Source organism: Catharus ustulatus, chromosome 2 (genome assembly GCF_009819885.2).
Source record: "Catharus ustulatus isolate bCatUst1 chromosome 2, bCatUst1.pri.v2, whole genome shotgun sequence".
NCBI lineage: Eukaryota > Metazoa > Chordata > Aves > Passeriformes > Turdidae > Catharus > Catharus ustulatus.
The window spans coordinates 55,571,217-55,588,376 of record NC_046222.1 but is presented as its reverse complement, the minus strand read 5'-3'; the positions used below and the strand labels follow the sequence as shown (position 1 = coordinate 55,588,376).

Genomic DNA, 17,160 nt, shown 5'->3' with positions numbered 1-17,160 from the left:
TACTATCAACACTGTTTTTAGCACAAATCCAAAAAAACCTTGTGTCAGCTACCATGGAGAAAATTAAATCTAGCTCAGCCAAAACCAGCACATATACTTAGTACTGATCTTCCTGGAACAACAGTACTAACTTAGAGTTGTCATAAGGCTGAGAATCAAATTAATTTAGAGGTATTAGATGTCTGGAGAGTTTTGGAAATCATTGCTAAGACAATTAAAGTTCAAAGCTTGGATAACTCATCCTTGGCAAACTGTTATATAAATGAAAAGTGAAGTAAACATTTTTGTTATTCAGTTAAATAAAATGTTTTTTTAATAATTTTTTCTTTTTGGAGCTCGAGAAAGTTTTGTAAAGTTAAAAAACATAATAAGTTTGCAAGCCGTAAGTGTTATGCAAGAGAGATACTTGTTTAGGAGGTCTGGAAAATCCTGGAGAATGGGAATTGGCGTAAGTGAAATCAAACTGGAAACTCAGTGTTTGTTAAAATCTTACGCATAGGGCTGTTTTTGACCTCCCCTCAGCACTTGTATTTCAGTCTGAGTATACTGGTATGGTGTTGATTTATACATAGCTTTTCCTTTGTACTTTTTACACTAATAATTCTGTAGCAGTTACTAGCTTCCATTTTTTTTTTCTTTTCTAAATATAAAATTCCAAACTTCTATATTCTGCCTTTTGCTTTGTAGGTAATTTACTGTCAGAAGAGACCATATTAGATCATTTGTGTATATTGTATATATATTTAGGAAGTCAGGTGTGTATTTTAAATACTGAATGATACTCAGTCCATTGAATGGATACATTATTATTTGTATTTTGAGCACATATGAAAAAAACACAGCACTACCATTTGTTTGAAGCCTTGTGATTATAAAAATATGTTCTTTTAGTCCAATTCATGACTGAAAATGTACTTTACATTTTAGGTTCCTTATTGGTTCGAAGACTGATGCTGAAAGGTAAAATAACATAGTTTGTATACCTGTTTGGCTTGATGACAAATAATAAATTTTGTTCCTTTTTGGCAGTTACGACTGCCAGTGTTATGGTTTTGGAAACAGATGCAGAACAAATGAGGAAAAATAAGTGGAATTAGTCATCATATCAAGAATTAGAATAGTGTAGTTTCTGTATTTAACAAGCAAGGAAGAATATAGGACATCAAATGCGTGAGTACACCTGAACTCTGAGAGCACTTAGCAGTAATTTCATCCTGACATTTGGTGTGGTAAATTAGCAATCATAGAAATGGTTCATTTGAACTTGTCATTTGAAGTGTAATCTAGGATTTAAGATTTATATACTGTAGTTTTGTGTATTGTGCATGTCTTGGTTCAGCTTTCCTAGAGAAGCAAGTAATAAAAGAGTTTTTCAGTATATTTTAGTTGTAGAATGAGTAGGAGTAGCAATTCAGGGATAACTGAGGCTGCAAAATAAGTGGATTTTAAGTGATTGTCAGCATATATGACATTAGATTGCCTGTGCATATAAGCAAAGAAACCTTTAAAAAGCAGCCTCTGTCAGAACCAGTTGTGGTTTTGTGCCTCCAAAGGATACCTGTGGGTGACGTACATTCCATAGCTCTTATCCCCATGCACCCTTACGTGCCTGGCAGGGAAATGAAAAAAGAATCAGTAATAATGTTCTTTTTTTAAATAGGTAATTTTGATTATGAAACTCTTTGCTTATATTCTCTCCTGCCTCCATTGTGCTGATACTTTCGCTGCTTGTTCTGTAAGCTGAACTGGGGAGATTGGCTGGCTGAAAAGTAAAACAACAATATTACAAGAACCTACTTTTAATTGGGATTGATTTCCTGATCATGTTTGTCACTGGGTTGACACAAGTTCTTTCGTCACAATAAGAAACAGAGTTTCAGGGACAAGGACAAGAGGAAACAGTAGAGGAGTGCAGGACCACCTTTTTGAGTACATGGCATTTTACTACCCTGATTCCACTAATTTTAAGTCAGTCTAAAATCTAATTGCTAAAATAGTTCACTGCCCCCTTTCCTCTGTCATCTGTCAGGGTCCTTGCTTATGTCTGCATTAGTCAGGTAACAACAGATGAGATAAGCAGAACTATATGAAAATAAAGAGTATTTCATCGCATTTAGGTGTGAGATAATGGAAATATTCCAGCATGTTTTCAGTGAGGTCCAGTCTGCTGGAGTGCAAGTGACCTCAGCACTTCAACTTTATATTTCAAGATCATTTTGTATATTCCACTCATGATGTGAAACAGTATTCCCTCAACTTGGTTGTCTTAGATTAGTAGAGATGTAGTATTTGTTTCAATTTGATAGAACAGTATATTAAGCTTGTTTGCCTGATGCTTTATCAAATGTCTCATAATACCCACAGGGAAGTGATTGTTCAGCCCTTGCATTTAGACTCTCACCTGACACAGACCTTCAGCTGAAGGAGGTTGACTGTTTTGCAGGCAGCATAACCAGAAGAGACACTTCCTATAAAAGATTCTGGACCTCTGTAAAAAATGGGGAATGGGCTCCCCATTGACTGACATCTCAGAGATCTGCAGTTGCTTATGGGAATGGAACTGTTCTGTTGTTTTCCATATTCCTCCAAAAGTGTGTTTCTCACTAGGAAAAAAAGAGATCAAAAGTTAAAATGGAATAAATCTAAGAGTCCAGGAATATAATGTAGAAAGATACAAAGAGGTATAAATGTTTTATATATGTACGTCTCTGTTATACAGAGATATGCTTCCATAATATATAAAATATATGACTATACAATTACAGTAGTTTCACGAATACAAGCCGCACGGATTATAAGCTGCACCCCCGGTGCCTCGACAATGTTGCTGTCTTTGTCAATAGATAAGCCGCACCCCGAATATTAGCCGCACTTTCGTTCGTCGCGAGAATCCGTGCGCAGCTTTCACAAATTGGCCAATTAGTAACAGGATCGCGGCATAGCGGGCTTTACTGGCTCGGGGCGGGGCCAGGAAGGCTCGGCCCGCTCATGGTTGCCGACGGGGCCGGGTGGCCCAGCTCAGCGCCACGGCTCGGCGGGGCTGGCCGGGTGGTGCTGCCGCCGCCGCCGGGCTCGCTGGCCCCCCTCTCCCGTCAGCACCGCCCGGCTGCCGCTTTCGCTCGCCCTGCGCCGCGCCTCGCTAGCGCCGCGCCCGCCCCGCCCCGCGGCGCTTTCGCGAGCGACGCTTTCGCGAGCGGCGCTTTCGCGAGCGGCACTTTCGCTCGCTGAGCGGCGCTTTCGCGAGCGCCGCTTTCGCTCGCCGAGCGCCGCTTTCGCGAGCGCCGCTTTCGCTCGCCCCACCGGCAGGGCTGCCGCCGCCGCCACCAGGCTCGCCGGCCGCCCCCTCCCGTCTGCACCGCCGCCGCGTTTCCTCGCCCTGGCCGGCACTGCAGGCCCCCGCACCGCCGGGCTCCTCCACGCTGCTGGCCCCGATTCTGCTGGGCTTCCCCCGCTGCCAGGCAGCCCCACCCGCCGGCCTTCCTGCTTCTGCCATGCTCCCCTGCACTGCTAGCCCCAGTTCTCCCGGGCTCCCCCGCCATGCTGGCTCAGGCTCTGCTGCCCTCCCTGCCCCGCCCTGCTGGCTCAGGCTCTGCCGCCCGCCCCCCACACTGCTGGCCCCGCCTCTGCCAGGCTTTCCCACCTCTGCCGGGGCCGGCCGGGCTCCAGCTTGGCTTGGGGCTGCCGCGGGCTCTCACTTCCGTGTTGGCAGCTTTTAGAATTTTGTTAATAGATTAGCCGCCCCGGAATATTAGCCGCACTTCCAGGTTTCCACCAAAATTTTGGTCAAATTGGTGCGGCTTGTATTCGTGAAATTACTGTACATGTTTATCTCTAAATATCTTCTTTGGAAGTGCAAAGTTGTTAATCTCTTTGTGTCCTCATTCTTTGTTTCAGGGTGGTAAACCAGTACCAGGAGTTAGTGCAAAATGAAGCTAAATGTACTGTGAAGATGTTTCATAATTCGAGTGGATCAGTCAGTCATCTTTCTCCAGGGAAGGAAATGGAAGTGAGTTTTTCAAGCTACACATTTATTTTATTTGCACTTAATTATTGAATTATTAGAATAATTTTTGCTCTCCACATTTAACAGTAAAATAACCTAAAAATGTGATCTTGAATGAATTTTTAAATGCATTATGGTCATGATCATTCAATGTGAGTACATTGGAAAAATTAGTGGAAAGCATTTATGTTTTCAATGTTCAAATGTTTATTTTAGCTGTTTTGAGGGGTGGGGGTTGGCTGTGTATCATGTAGTTAGCTCCAAAGTTTTGTTTTAGCATTTTCCCCTTTTCAGCTTAACCTTTCATAGGGCAGTATAGTAAAATTCAGCTGTGTGTCTTGTTTTGCAGGTCAGTAAACACAGAAGCAGATGGAGTAGCTGAACTTCTTTTACGTTTAGAAATTCAAATTATTTTCTCTTCAATTTGAAGAGGAAAACTTTAAAAAAAAAACCCAAACAAAAAAAAAATACAAACTAAAGAAACAAAAAGCCAAGGGCAAAAAAACCCTCAAACATACCAAAAAAGCCCTCCAAAACACAAATGCCAGCAAATTTAAAATGTGTACGTTTACATGTACACACATTTCTACATTTCCAGTATCAATTCTTGTATTCCCAAATTTTCCTGCCTGTTAGCATTGCCTTGTTTTACTTGTTGCCTGTGACTGTGCAGTGACCTGTATGTTATGCGCCAGCTAGTTAATGAGATTTCTTTCCCCTGGGGTATTTCCTTTATGACATCTTTCCCCTAAATACCTACTTACAAACTCCAACAATGTTTTCCTGAAGGAGGTAGTTTCTGGTGTCAGGCAGACCAGCTGCATTCCAAGGCCAGCAGTTGCAGAAAGGGATATGAATGTTTCTGTGTATGTGTGCACACATACAGACATGTACATGCATGTGTGTATGTATACATTAAAATAATATAATAAATGGGGTGGAAGGGCACTTGTCAAAGTCAACTTGTCTGCCTGTCCAAGCCCTCACCAAAAGCTGGACCAGAGTTACTCAGGTTACTGTATTTGATGATCTAGTCACCATTGGAATGGGGCATTGGTCTTTATTTTCAAAATCAAGAAATCAGATTTTAATAGAATAACAGAAAGGTAGTCCTCTGAATTTTCCTTGGAAAATTCTTTCTTATAAGCAAGCAATTACAAATATGTAGAGGGACTGTCTCTTATTACTGAGAGTCAGTGGCAGTTAAGCTCACCAAAAAGGGTGATTCTGCACAGTGCTCTGATTTCTTAGCTCATGCACATTTAACTGAGGCTCCAGTATTGAAATATTCCATTCACTGTATTGCCAGCCTCATTTCCTAGTTTCAGCAGTTTGCAAACTGTATGTTTGTTTATTACTTTCATTTATGGATATGTTATAAGGTAAAAACACATAGACTGTAACTGTGAATGCCTTTCACTGTTGAGTCTTTTGACAATGCCAGCTATTGGAATTATGGATTTAGGGTCTGTTGAGAGTGACTGAGAACTACAGTCTCAAGTAGGTGAAGTAGATGTATGTTTAGACAACCTGATAATTAGGATATAAGAACAAACAAAAAGATTGTATCTTACCTCTAAGGATATGAAGTTCTGGTCCCACTGAAGCCAGTGGGGAAATGTGTCTTCATTCAGAATTTTCCTGAATTTATTTGAAATCCTGCTCCCAGAATGAAGAATTCTGATCCTGTTCTTTAAGTCTGTCTTGGTTGAAAATGGCAGGTATATACAGAATAAATGAATTGAATGAAATTATGTCATTTTTCAAGTAAAACTTAAATGTTTTGTTATTTCAAGTGTATATCAATTTTATGTTTGTGAAAATTGCTACCAAAAAATCCAGAGTTATGGGGAAAAGTGAAACTCTTCAATTATTTTACTTATTTCTTTGATTGGTTTAGATTTTTTACTAGCACTTTCGTGCTGCTTCTTAATGGTAAAGGCTTTATCTAAAGAGAGTTCATCATAGGTTATTTTTTAAAAATAAATACATAAACATCTGAAATAGCTGAAAGGAATTTTGTCATAGTTCTGAGGAGCCTTAATAAAAATCAATTGAAATGTCTTTTCTGCCAACTATGTGAAAGCTCTCATCATTGCTGTGGTAGTGTTAATTTCTCTTTCATCCCAGCAGCCAGAAAGTGTATCAGGCTCTGTTCAGTCTTCAGTACTGGGGAAAGGTGTGAAACACCGACCTCCTCCTATCAAATTACCTTCAAGTTCAGGAAGTAGCTCTTCAGGTAATTATTTTTTGACTCAAACATGTCATTTTAACATGTTCTGCCTGTTGTAAAATGACAGGATATCCCTTTACTAAAGATTTAATTAAAAAATACTAGTATCTTATCTGTGAGAAGAGCATGGGGTGTTGTGGTTTTTTTGGGTTTTTTTTTTTTTTTTTTAATTTCTGATTATATTGTTCATAGAGTTGTACACTAATATCCAAGTTAACATGTACTCATAGAATAGTAATGTATTTAATTATGCTTTTTCAGGTAGTATTTTTAGTTCACAACAGTCAAGTGGCCATCTAAAATCCCCAACTCCACCTCCTCCTTCTAAGCCTCCTGGTCTTTCTCGGAAGCAATCTATGGATCTTAATCAAGTTAGCATGCTCTCTCCAGCTGCCATGTCTCCTGCGAGCTCTTCACAAAGTGAGTCACGACCTAAATTCTCCATTAAATCTTAGGCTTTTGCATAAATGCTTCCTGAGATAAACTTCTTAACCTGTGGAATGATGAGACTTAAGTGTACAGTGTACCCTAAATTGTATAAGTTGTGCAGCTTTAGGCAGGTCTCTTGTTCACTGTATGTATTTTATGTTTATTGTAACTGTGTTCGTTTTCTGTATATATATGTATGCACCCTCTGTGTATACGTTTTAATACATTTTATGCAATTAGCATGATCTCCTCGTATATGAAAGGCTGGTAGATGATGTGATGAGATAAAATTCCAAAGTGTAGATTTTTTTCCTCCAGTGTAAAAACAGTATGTTAGATCAATTTGCCTTTACATAATTTAAGCATCTGGTTTTTTAAATGTTATAGGAGCTGGTGCAGTTGTGTATCTATGTATGTATATAATCTGATCAGTCCCAAGGTGATGATACAATAAACGATAAGATGATTTTTTAAAAACACTCCTACACTGTTTTACAAATCATTGCTGATTGCAAGTGTGGTGGTGATGCTGCTGATGATAGCACCATATTCTCAGGCGTTAAAATACAAATTTCAATCAGAAGTGACATCCTAGTTAAAGTATTTTCATTAACATTGACAGGATCATTGTAATCATAGCTGTAGATCATAAATGTTTTCTAAAGCATGTATGTGTCTTGAGCCATTTCATGAACAGATCTGTACAAAGAGGAAACCATAGCTGCAGCTTCTCAGTTTTTTATGAATAATTGTATACTGCACATTCCAGTATATCCTGCATGGTATTATAATACGCTTTTTGCATTAAATAATTTAAAATCTGGGTAGCTCAAAGGGTGTAACTTTTCTGCCTTCTTGTTTTGAACAAGATAAAAAAGAAAACTTAAAAAAGTTTTCTTCCAAAATATTGAGTCTGGCTTTATGTTAGTATTATGAATTGTGTAAATCTGCTGCACACAGTTACTTTAAGGCTCTGGTCGCCATTCATATTTATTTCCTTTCTTTCTGCAGGACATGAAAGCTAAAAAAAAAAGAAAACCAAAAAAAAGCTCAAGCTTTTGGGGGGTTTTGTTTTGTTTTCTTTTTCTATTGATATACTTTGCCTACTGCATCCACAACAAATACAGCTGTATGTGCTCCATTTAGGCAGAGGGAATCACACAGTAGCTTTTAAAGATGCAGTATTATCCTCTGGTTCTTAAATATTAGATAGTTGCATTTTATTTGGTCAATACTTGGAAAACGGCAGTTGGACTATGATGAAATTTAGATCAGTCCCATGATTATTGAAATTTTACATGATCTTGCTGACTCTCTTGTTTTCCATGATATGTTTTTAACACAACCTATTGTGCGGGCAGTACATGGATACTATTTGTTTAACAGATTAGGACAAATATTAATTAGGTTAAAATGGTCACTAAGAAATTATTTTAAGTATTCCTGAATGGAATTGCAACTTAATGTATGATGGAAGCCTTAAAGGAAAATAGAAATTGGTGTATGCCATGAGGAATGAAGCATGGAGAATGGATTTTCTTTGTGATTATACTGCATCCTTAACAATGAGTGTGTGCTGCAACACTTGTCATGTAGAAATTAACACTTGCAGTCTAAAAAATGGAAGAAATTGTCAGTGCTAAGTAAGATTCCATTAACCTTACTATACAAAAAGGACTGGCCTTTTATAACAAACTAGCACTTTTTATTTTTCTCAATGAGCAGGGTCTGGAACTCCTAAATCATCTACTCCTACTCCAACCAACACCCCTTCATCGACCCCACACCCTCCTGATGCTCAGAGCTCAACTCCTATTACCCTTCCTGCCACCCCTACTCCCCAAGATTCAGGCTTCACCCCTCAGCCCACTTTGTTAACCCCATTTGCTCAGCAGCAAATGTCTCTGAGCCAGGCACTGCCTGTAATGACCATTCCTCTTTCCACCATGGTAACATCCATTACTACAGGAACAACCTCCACCCAGGTCATGGCAAACCCTGCAGGACTTAACTTCATCAATGTAGTGGGCTCTGTATGGTAAGTCTTTTGTTATGATGGTTTCTTAATTTGCCATGGGAGTTGGGTGGTTGGTGGGAGGGGGTGTGGTCCAGGACTACCCACCATCCTTTAGGGTAAATATTTTAGGGTCTGCAGTACAAAAAAGATCACTCACTTTGTGCAGACAAAGTGAAGAGCCATTAGAAACTATTTGTATTTCTCAAATAGTTACCTAGTATTAGATTATTGAAAAGATCTACTAAGAAAGGCCTTTTTTGCTTTCATCTTTTTGGAGTCACATAGGTTCATTTCTTAAGGCTTTATCTCAATTTAAGTGATTTCTGAGCTTTTGCTCTGTAAGTTTGAAAACTTTTTTGTACTAGAGAGGAGGTAGAATATCATAAGCAAACCAATTAAAATTAAAAGTGGGAACAGATTTGTTTCTGTCAATTTGCAAAAAGCATTGAGGTGAAACACTCTGATTCTTAAAGTTAATTTTATGGTTTGAAGAAAATAATAAATGCTGTCAAGAATAGATTGTGTGGTATAACACAAACTGCTTTTTAGACTAAGGAAAATTCTGCAATTACAATGGTCAGTGTAAGACACACACTGTGCTTCAATGCAGGTATCAGACATTCAAATTATCCGGCTAAGGTGTTCAGCAGCTGGTCACTGTTGATAAATTAGACTTTTTTTTTTATGGGGCAAAAAGAAAATGCAAACATTTTTATGATAGTGCAACCATTTTGAAGACTGTTGATGTTTTAGTACTTGTAGAATAAAAGGACCACTTGTGGTTTATTTTTATCAGTTGATATCAAAGAAACAAAAAAACCAGTATGTGCTCATAATATGAAATATATGTTATGCTCTAGGCAATTTTTTTTAAGCTGCATTGATGCTTTATCCATAGTCCCATCATTTACAGCAAGCAACTGATGTATTTGCCATGAGACAGAAGGCAACAGTTTAGTTATTCAGATTTACTTGTGCCACTTGGGTTTGATGTGTTGTCTTTCCTCTTCTACAGTGGAGCACAGTCACTGATGAGTTCAAACCCCATGTTGGGGTGCAACACTGGTGCCATAGCCCCTGCAGGTATAAATCTGAGTGGCATTTTACCCCCAGGAGGTCTGGTACCAAGTGCGCTGCCCGCTGCAATGCAATCTGCCTCTCAAGCAGGTCAGTGTGACTGAGTGGAAAAGCCACCCTTCAGACAGGGACAGTGTGAAAACATTTTGTGAGAAAAATGGACTGAAGTGGCACTGTGTGAAGAGGTTGTGTATTTGATGGCTGGAGCTCAGGAACAACATACATGATTTTGCATTCAAAATGTAGGCTGTGTTGGAGATTGTTTGAGTCTGATTTTGGTGAGCTAGGTTGGGGATCCACAGTCAAAACCTGGATTGTTTGGTGGGCTCAGCAAGAAGTTTTGAAGAAACTCCAAATTCAAATGCAATTTTGATAATGTTGACTGCCAGAAAAAAGGCATGACTGAACTTAGAAAGAGGCCTCACTTTTTTAAATGTTAGGGCATTTTATTCTGGCCCTGGTACTGCTTTATTCTTGTACAACAATTAAGTAGTTCCTTATTGCCTAGAAATGCAACTGTATAAATTTTAAAAGCTCAATTTAAATTATCAGTTTATTTCTTCAGAACATATAGTAAAGAAAAAAAGGTCTAATGTATGGTTATAGAATGAGAACAGTAGAAGACTTCAAGTTATCCATCCCCAAGAGTCAAATTTGTCTAAACCATACTGAAGCAATGAGCAATGTTTATCTAAACTGTCTTTAAATACCTTCACTAAAGAAGATTACAGTAGTAGCTTCCTCAGTAGCTGTTTGGAGTGGTTCATTATCCATGCAAAATGTTTCCTTCTAATTACAGTGCATCTCTTGAACTGCAGAGTTTTTTTTCTCCTATACCTTTCAGATGTGAAAAATAGTTGTTCACTCTTTCTCTTTACCTTCTAAGTATCAAACATGCTGTCATGTCCCACATTTGTCTTCTCTGATGGGTCATATTTTTCAAACCTTTCATAATCCTGTCACTCTTTTCTAGACTGTCCAATTTGCTTACATCCTTCTTAAAATGTGATAACCAAAACGGGACACAAGCCTGAGCTTGGCTGATTTACCACTGTGGAGCACAGCAGAAATAAATGCATCTCATCTCTTTCACAACATTCCTGTTAACATTTCCCCAAATGAGGTCTGCCTATCTTTTATCTGTATTTTTTCAACAGCTTTACCTTAACATAAGAATGGCTTTACTGGTTTAGGCCAAAAATCCATCCAGTCTATATTCTGTCTCTGACAGTTGCCATTAGAGGATACTGGGGAGTGTTCGAGATGAGGCAAAAGTGCAAAATGAAACTTTCTTTGTCTACAACTGTACCTCTTCTGGCAATCTATAGCTTTGAGACTTTCTCAGCTGAAGAATATCCACATGGATCTTTGTGCTTAATATCCTGTGCTAGATTTCTAGTCTGTGGATTTATCTAATTGGTTTTTGAACCCATGTATATTTTTGAAATCTCTACAGCATCTTGTGACAGTGAATTTTATAAATGTAAACTGTGTGAAGAGGTTCTTTTCTTTTGTGTGCTCTGTAGTTTGTGATATCAATGATTTTGGATATGTTTGTGACCTACTGTAACTTCTCATGTCCTTTCTTGCTGTATAGACACAAAGATAGTAACAATTTTGTACTTGGTCATTTGTCTTCAATTCAGTGTTACTGAGTTTTGGACCACTTCTTCAATTCACGAGGATCACTTTTAATCTACTTCTGTCCTTTCAAGCACTATCAACCTCTGCCAGTTTGCTGTCACAGATTTGTACATGCTGTGCTGTCACCCACACAACAGATGCAAGTAGTGAGCTGAGCTAGGTCTGTGCAAGATCTCCAGGGATTCTGTTTGATAACCTGCTGTCTAACTGGAGCATTGCTCAGATTTGGGGTGGGATTATTTGCTGTTAATGATTGATAAGAGCATATTACTTTACGGGGCCCTTGGACTTTTTTGGATTTCCTGTACAAACAGTAAAACTTTTTAAAGGCAGAAGAAGGGTCACTGAAAAATAACTGCTGTGGTGTTCTCCACAATCACCTTTGTGTAAATGCATGAAGAGGTTATAGGTCACAGGGTATACTGTTATGCAGTTATACAGATTTCTTTCAATTTAGTAATCTCTTGTGTGTTTTGAATCTGAATAACTATGAAATGCATTATGCAAAATGCAGCATTGTACTACGCTTACATTTAATTTACACTTGCTAGTATTACACTTGTATTATACTTGTATTATTATACACTTAGTGTTAAGTTTACACTCAATTTACATTTGCCAGTTTTCCAACTTCCAGATGTTTAGAAATATTCCCAGTGGAAAGGTGTACTGCAAAACACAAATACAACTGAGTAAAGACTCACTACTAATAAAAAGATGTTTTCTTTAACAGGCAGCCCATTTGGTTTGAAAAATACATCAAATCTTCGGCCCTTAAATCTTCTACAGGTAATTGATATACTTGGACACAATAATAATGACAGTTTCTTATCCTTCTGTACAGACCTGATTAGTGCTGCTTCCTGCACTGCCCCACACAGATCTTTGGAGCCAGTTGGTTCAGACCATTTACTGCAAATCTTAATTGCTTATTTAAAAGGTTTAGAATAAGAGAAAAGACTACTTCCATAGAGATACCAGGTGGAAGTTATATTCCTAGCTCAGAAAAAAAGTAGATAATTCTCAGTAACAATATAAAGATACTGACATTTGGATTAAAAAGATTGATCCTAAAATACAATCTTTCAGGATTTGCCGAGTTTCATTGCAGATCATTCTTTATACTAAAGTTACAATTATACTACACAAAACAGTGTAGTAGAATCACTTAGAGGTTACACATAGAATGCCTAAAAAGCAAGCTCAGCATGCACAGGTAGGTGCAGTAATAGGTGTAGAAAGTTTTTGGTAATGGAAATGGAATTTCATGTAAGATAGGGAGTTTAGAAGGCCTGTAAATGCTTTCTTTGCACTAAGCGTACATACAAATACAAACATGAGCAGATGTTTATTATGTCAGAGTTGCATTTAGAAGCAGAACAGGGATTGTGGAACAAGGTGGAGTTCCCACACCTTGAAGTCAGCTGCCAGATGTAAGTAAAGAATTGCAGCTTCAGTGTTCCACATAGGTTGCATCACACTTCAAAAAACTACTGCCAGCTTTGCTACTTCCTCTTCCCACTCCAGAAATATAGAAAGGGCAGGTACAAGAGGCAGTTAGGCTGGAGTAGAGCTTCTTTTTAGAATTAAAATGCCTTTATTTGAGTGATTCCATGTTGAAGGACATCCTTTCAAGCTAGCTCTGCTACTCATAAACCAAGAACAATTCGGCTGAAATAAGTGCAGTTAAAGCTGGGGTAAGGGAGAGGAATCAAGGCCATTTCACTCCCTATTAAAATTCAGTGGAATATTCTGAAAGTAGAAATAATATACAGTGCTGTTGAAGACTGGCATTTATCTTTCCAGTATCAGTACTATGTGCCATTTTAATTAAAATAATTAAAATATACTTTCCTATGGAAATATCTTTCTGTAAGTTCATGCAAGTTTGTTTTCAGAGCATTAGCCTTTTTCACAAACAGCAACAATTGTAAACTAATTGATTTTAAAGGCACTACAAAACAAAAATCAAGCCTCTAGGAAGTACACCACTATCAATACTATGTTCATCCTAGAACAGTAGAAAACTCAGCAGTTTGATTGAATTATCCCTTTTGTTATTAATCTTCAACAGCTTCCAGGTGGTTCACTTATTTTTAAACCACTCCAGCAGCAGCTATCAAAGTTTTCTCCACAGCAACAGTCTCAGCAGCCTACAGCCTGTAGTCCTCAGCAACAGGGAGAGCAGGTGTGTGCTAACAGCCCTCAGTCTGGAGTGTGAGGATGAAACAGTTTCTCCTATTCTCCCCATCTCCACAACTAAATGAGCCATTACCTAATAGATCTGGAGCAGATGGGGAGGAAAGACTTCCTCCTAAACTTTCTCAAACAGCAAAGACTGCAGTGGCTCTTTTGCTATGACTGGAGCTTCTTTATATCCTGTATAGAGAAGCTGTAACAAAACAACCGGCCGAGCATTGTCTAACTATCATGAAGAGAGCCAGCCCCACTGTATGAATGGTGTAAAATCAGCTTAGTGCTATGTTTATCATAACTAACAGAGATATAACGTGAGCAGAGAAAATATGCAGTAGAGATTATTGCAGAGTAACCAAAACTCATTACTGACACTCCCGTGAGTTGGCTTATAAGCCTCAATGCTGTAGTTCAACAGAATTTTCTTTGCACCAAAGGAATTATTAGTTGTCTTTAAAGCTTAAGACATTTGCTCTACTGCTGCCTGTAATTAGTGTTAAAGGCTTTAATTACTGAGGAAATCTAAAGTCTTGATAGAGACCGATCCATCCTCAGAATGACAAATTTTTACTGGTCAGTTGCACCTTAAAAATCCTAAGGTGCAGGTACCAGGTTAGTACTTAAAAATCCTAACCAACGTTGATGTAACAGTTTGAGAAAACTCTGTTTTTGTGTTCATCTTCCCAGACACACAAGCCTTCTGCTTACCAAATACTCTACTGGATAATCAAGTTTGTCATAATTTCACTTGTGATACTGTAGACTGTTCATAAATAAGATACCTATTTCGAATTTTTTATGGTATATAGCCTCCTGTGCCACAGGCCTTGTTCTGGGACAGTTTAATGCGGAACTTTACAATTTGTTCACAGCATCCAAATCTCTGAATGTCAGTTAGTAGTTTAAGTACTAAAAAAAATCATGTACCTTGTACTGTTGGGCTTTATTTTCTAGATACTGAACATCAAGGGCATTTACAATAAGGCTGATGTAAGCACTGTCCTTGTGGCGGGAAGTACTTCTGGAGAAAAATCAATCTCTGCATTGGCTAAATTGCCCTAAGGAACTTCTCTCATACCTTGAATTATAGAGGAAGGGGTCATTGGCTAAAATGAGCTATTATGGACACTTAGCTTTCATAAGGACAGGCATGTATATGCTCACAATGCTTAGTGAAAAAACTTAGACCCAAAACAACAACAATTTTCTGTGCTGCCAATATAATACAAATTTGCATTCTCTGTCACACTTAGGAATTCTCCCCACATAGTGGGGAGTCATCACGGAGGTGATGATGCCTCACCATGCAATCTTTTGGTTTGGTTTTCCTAGATCTTAGTGGCTTTATAATGTGATACTAAAGAAGCATTGCAACTCCTGGACTGCACCAGCTTTCTTCTGATAAGCCATGCAGTTTTCTCAAATTGTGCATATAATGCTTTCCTTCCCTGTGTTATAAATCAATCCATAATTTAAGTTCTAGAAGAGGTCATAATTCAGTACCCTTTGACTTCAGGAGACACTAGGTCAGACTCCACTAATTCCTTAAAGCGATTACTGTGAAAACTACTCTGTTCTGAAAATATAATTTTAAAAGTCAGGTCTATATTTTTATAAAATGAAAGAGTGTGTGGCACAATATGAACATGGGAATGTAAGTGTCAGGCTTTGTACATTTTCATTGATTAGGACCTTTGCACATGGGTATCTCAGGGTCCTCTGGAGACTTCGGGGCTGAAGTGGGACAGGAAATTGTCATAAGATTACAACTGCAAAGTGCAGTCTCTGACAACTACGTGGGACTTCTGCTGGGTAACAGGAGCAATACCATTTCTGCCAAAACAAAGTTGTTCTGGGGTATTCAATATCTGCTTGTTCTGCTGTTAGTGACTACACTATAGCCTGTATGTACACGCACTGGATGACATAGCCATTAAATGTTTTTAAATGGCACTTCAGAAGTTTGACTTCACACTGGCTTTATTTGCTTTTTCATTGATACAAAAGTTTGGTAATAAGGATCAAGCTTTTCATTTTTGCTAGGGGTCTGACCAAGGTCCATCCAATCAAGATCAGGCATTATCTGCCCAACAAGCTGCTGTAATTAACCTGACTGGAGTAGGGAATTTTATGCAACCTCAAGCCACAGGTATGTGCTTGCTGAGACTCCTTTTGTAGCTAAGTGTTTATGTTGATAAATGCACACTGAAATGAAGTTTGGTCTTAAGGAAGTCTTACACTAGATCAGAATGATTTACTGTCTATTATCAGGACATGAATTCTATGAGAAATACTCGACTTCTAAAGCACGCACTTCTCTGCTTTGTTTGGCAGTTAAGTGCCATCAATTGATAGTATCACATGGAAACAAGTTGCACTTAAGTCAAAACCAAAATCCAGGAAACTTCATGCCAGACTTCATTAAGGAATGTTTCTTTAACTATGTGCTTAACATCCAGTGTGAGAAAACCTTTGTGTCTCCACAAGCACTTCATAATCTAATTATGTTCTAACTAACAGAGTATGTATGATCATGTAGACTTTATTCTGCACTGTTCCCAATTTGAAACTAATTCTATTGATCCCCCTTTCCTGTTACACTGTATCCTATGTCTTCCTCCCCTGACCAATTCAACCTGACCTCTTTGACCTGCCTGCTTTCCCCTTCTCCTTTCTCAGTGTTGTCTCAGCTTGGCTCTGCCGTGAACAGACCTGGGCAAAGCCTTCCTCAGCAGAGACTCCAGCTCTCTTCTGCCTTGCAACAGCAGCAACAACAAGCCTTGCAGCAGCAGCAGCAACAGATACAAGTAATCCAGCAACTTCACTCTGACTGTGTTTAAAGAAAAAGTTAAATTAAAAATACAATTCTTGGCTCCAAAATCAAAAATATTGCCCTTTGGGGCTGTCTTTTTAACAAATGCAGTTATGGTCTTGCAAATTGAAGGAAAAAAACCAACAAAACCAACATGTATTTGGCAAACTATCATGCAAGACCTGAAATCTGTTGTTCTCTCAGCTTGGAGCACTGAATTTATTTTTATTCATTTAAGCCCTCCACCTTCCTGATTTGCAAACATTCAAGGGGTGCTTGTGGCACGTATCTAAATATGCTACAGTCAGTACACGGAAGCAAGAGCTCTGCAAAGCATTCCTTTACCATTCAGATGCTTCACAAAAATATTTTAGCAATTTTTAGCACAGAGTCTTCTCTTTGTAATACATAGAGAAAATTCATACACTGAGAAGGTATCACGTTAAAAAGGTACTGTGTAACCCAAACACTCAGTGAAGTTGCTGAGTTACTGCAGTTACTGCAATGAAGAGAAAGGGCAAAGGAACAAATCTGCGGACATTCACATGTAAAAGTGTTAGCTTGTGCCCTCAGCAGGCTTCTGTGCCACTGGTGCTGCTTGACTGTACCCACTGCCCCAGTACATGGTGTGTTCCTTTTGTCAACCTGGTGCTTCCTCATTTTTTCTTTCTCTCCCCCCCTTCATTCTTTCTGATGTAAAAGCTTTATAGTCAACACTAACAAGCTTTTTCTCCCTTCTCCTCCATGGC

At 38.7% G+C, this 17,160-nt stretch overlaps 1 protein-coding gene across 16 annotated transcripts in view; it reads left to right on the top strand.

Annotated features, from left to right (window-relative positions):
* SUPT20H (SPT20 homolog, SAGA complex component) overlaps positions 1–17,160 on the top strand; it is a 31,397-nt gene that overhangs the window by 13,701 nt on the left and 536 nt on the right. For 4 of the 16 annotated variants that reach the window (XM_033052225.1, XM_033052223.1, XM_033052224.1 and 1 more), the window contains 9 exons: positions 928–960; positions 3,895–4,006; positions 6,134–6,242; positions 6,498–6,656; positions 8,391–8,703; positions 9,698–9,849; positions 12,137–12,192; positions 15,643–15,748; positions 16,279–16,406. In XM_033052225.1, coding sequence (XP_032908116.1) covers positions 928–960; positions 3,895–4,006; positions 6,134–6,242; positions 6,498–6,656; positions 8,391–8,703; positions 9,698–9,849; positions 12,137–12,192; positions 15,643–15,748; positions 16,279–16,406 — 1,168 coding nt within the window. Of the gene's footprint in view, positions 1–927; positions 961–3,894; positions 4,007–6,133; positions 6,243–6,497; positions 6,657–8,390; positions 8,704–9,697; positions 9,850–12,136; positions 12,193–13,477; positions 15,749–16,278; positions 16,407–17,160 lie in introns of those variants that run through there. The other 12 variants (XM_033052235.1, XM_033052234.1, XM_033052227.1 and 9 more) reach the window with 9 other exon arrangements.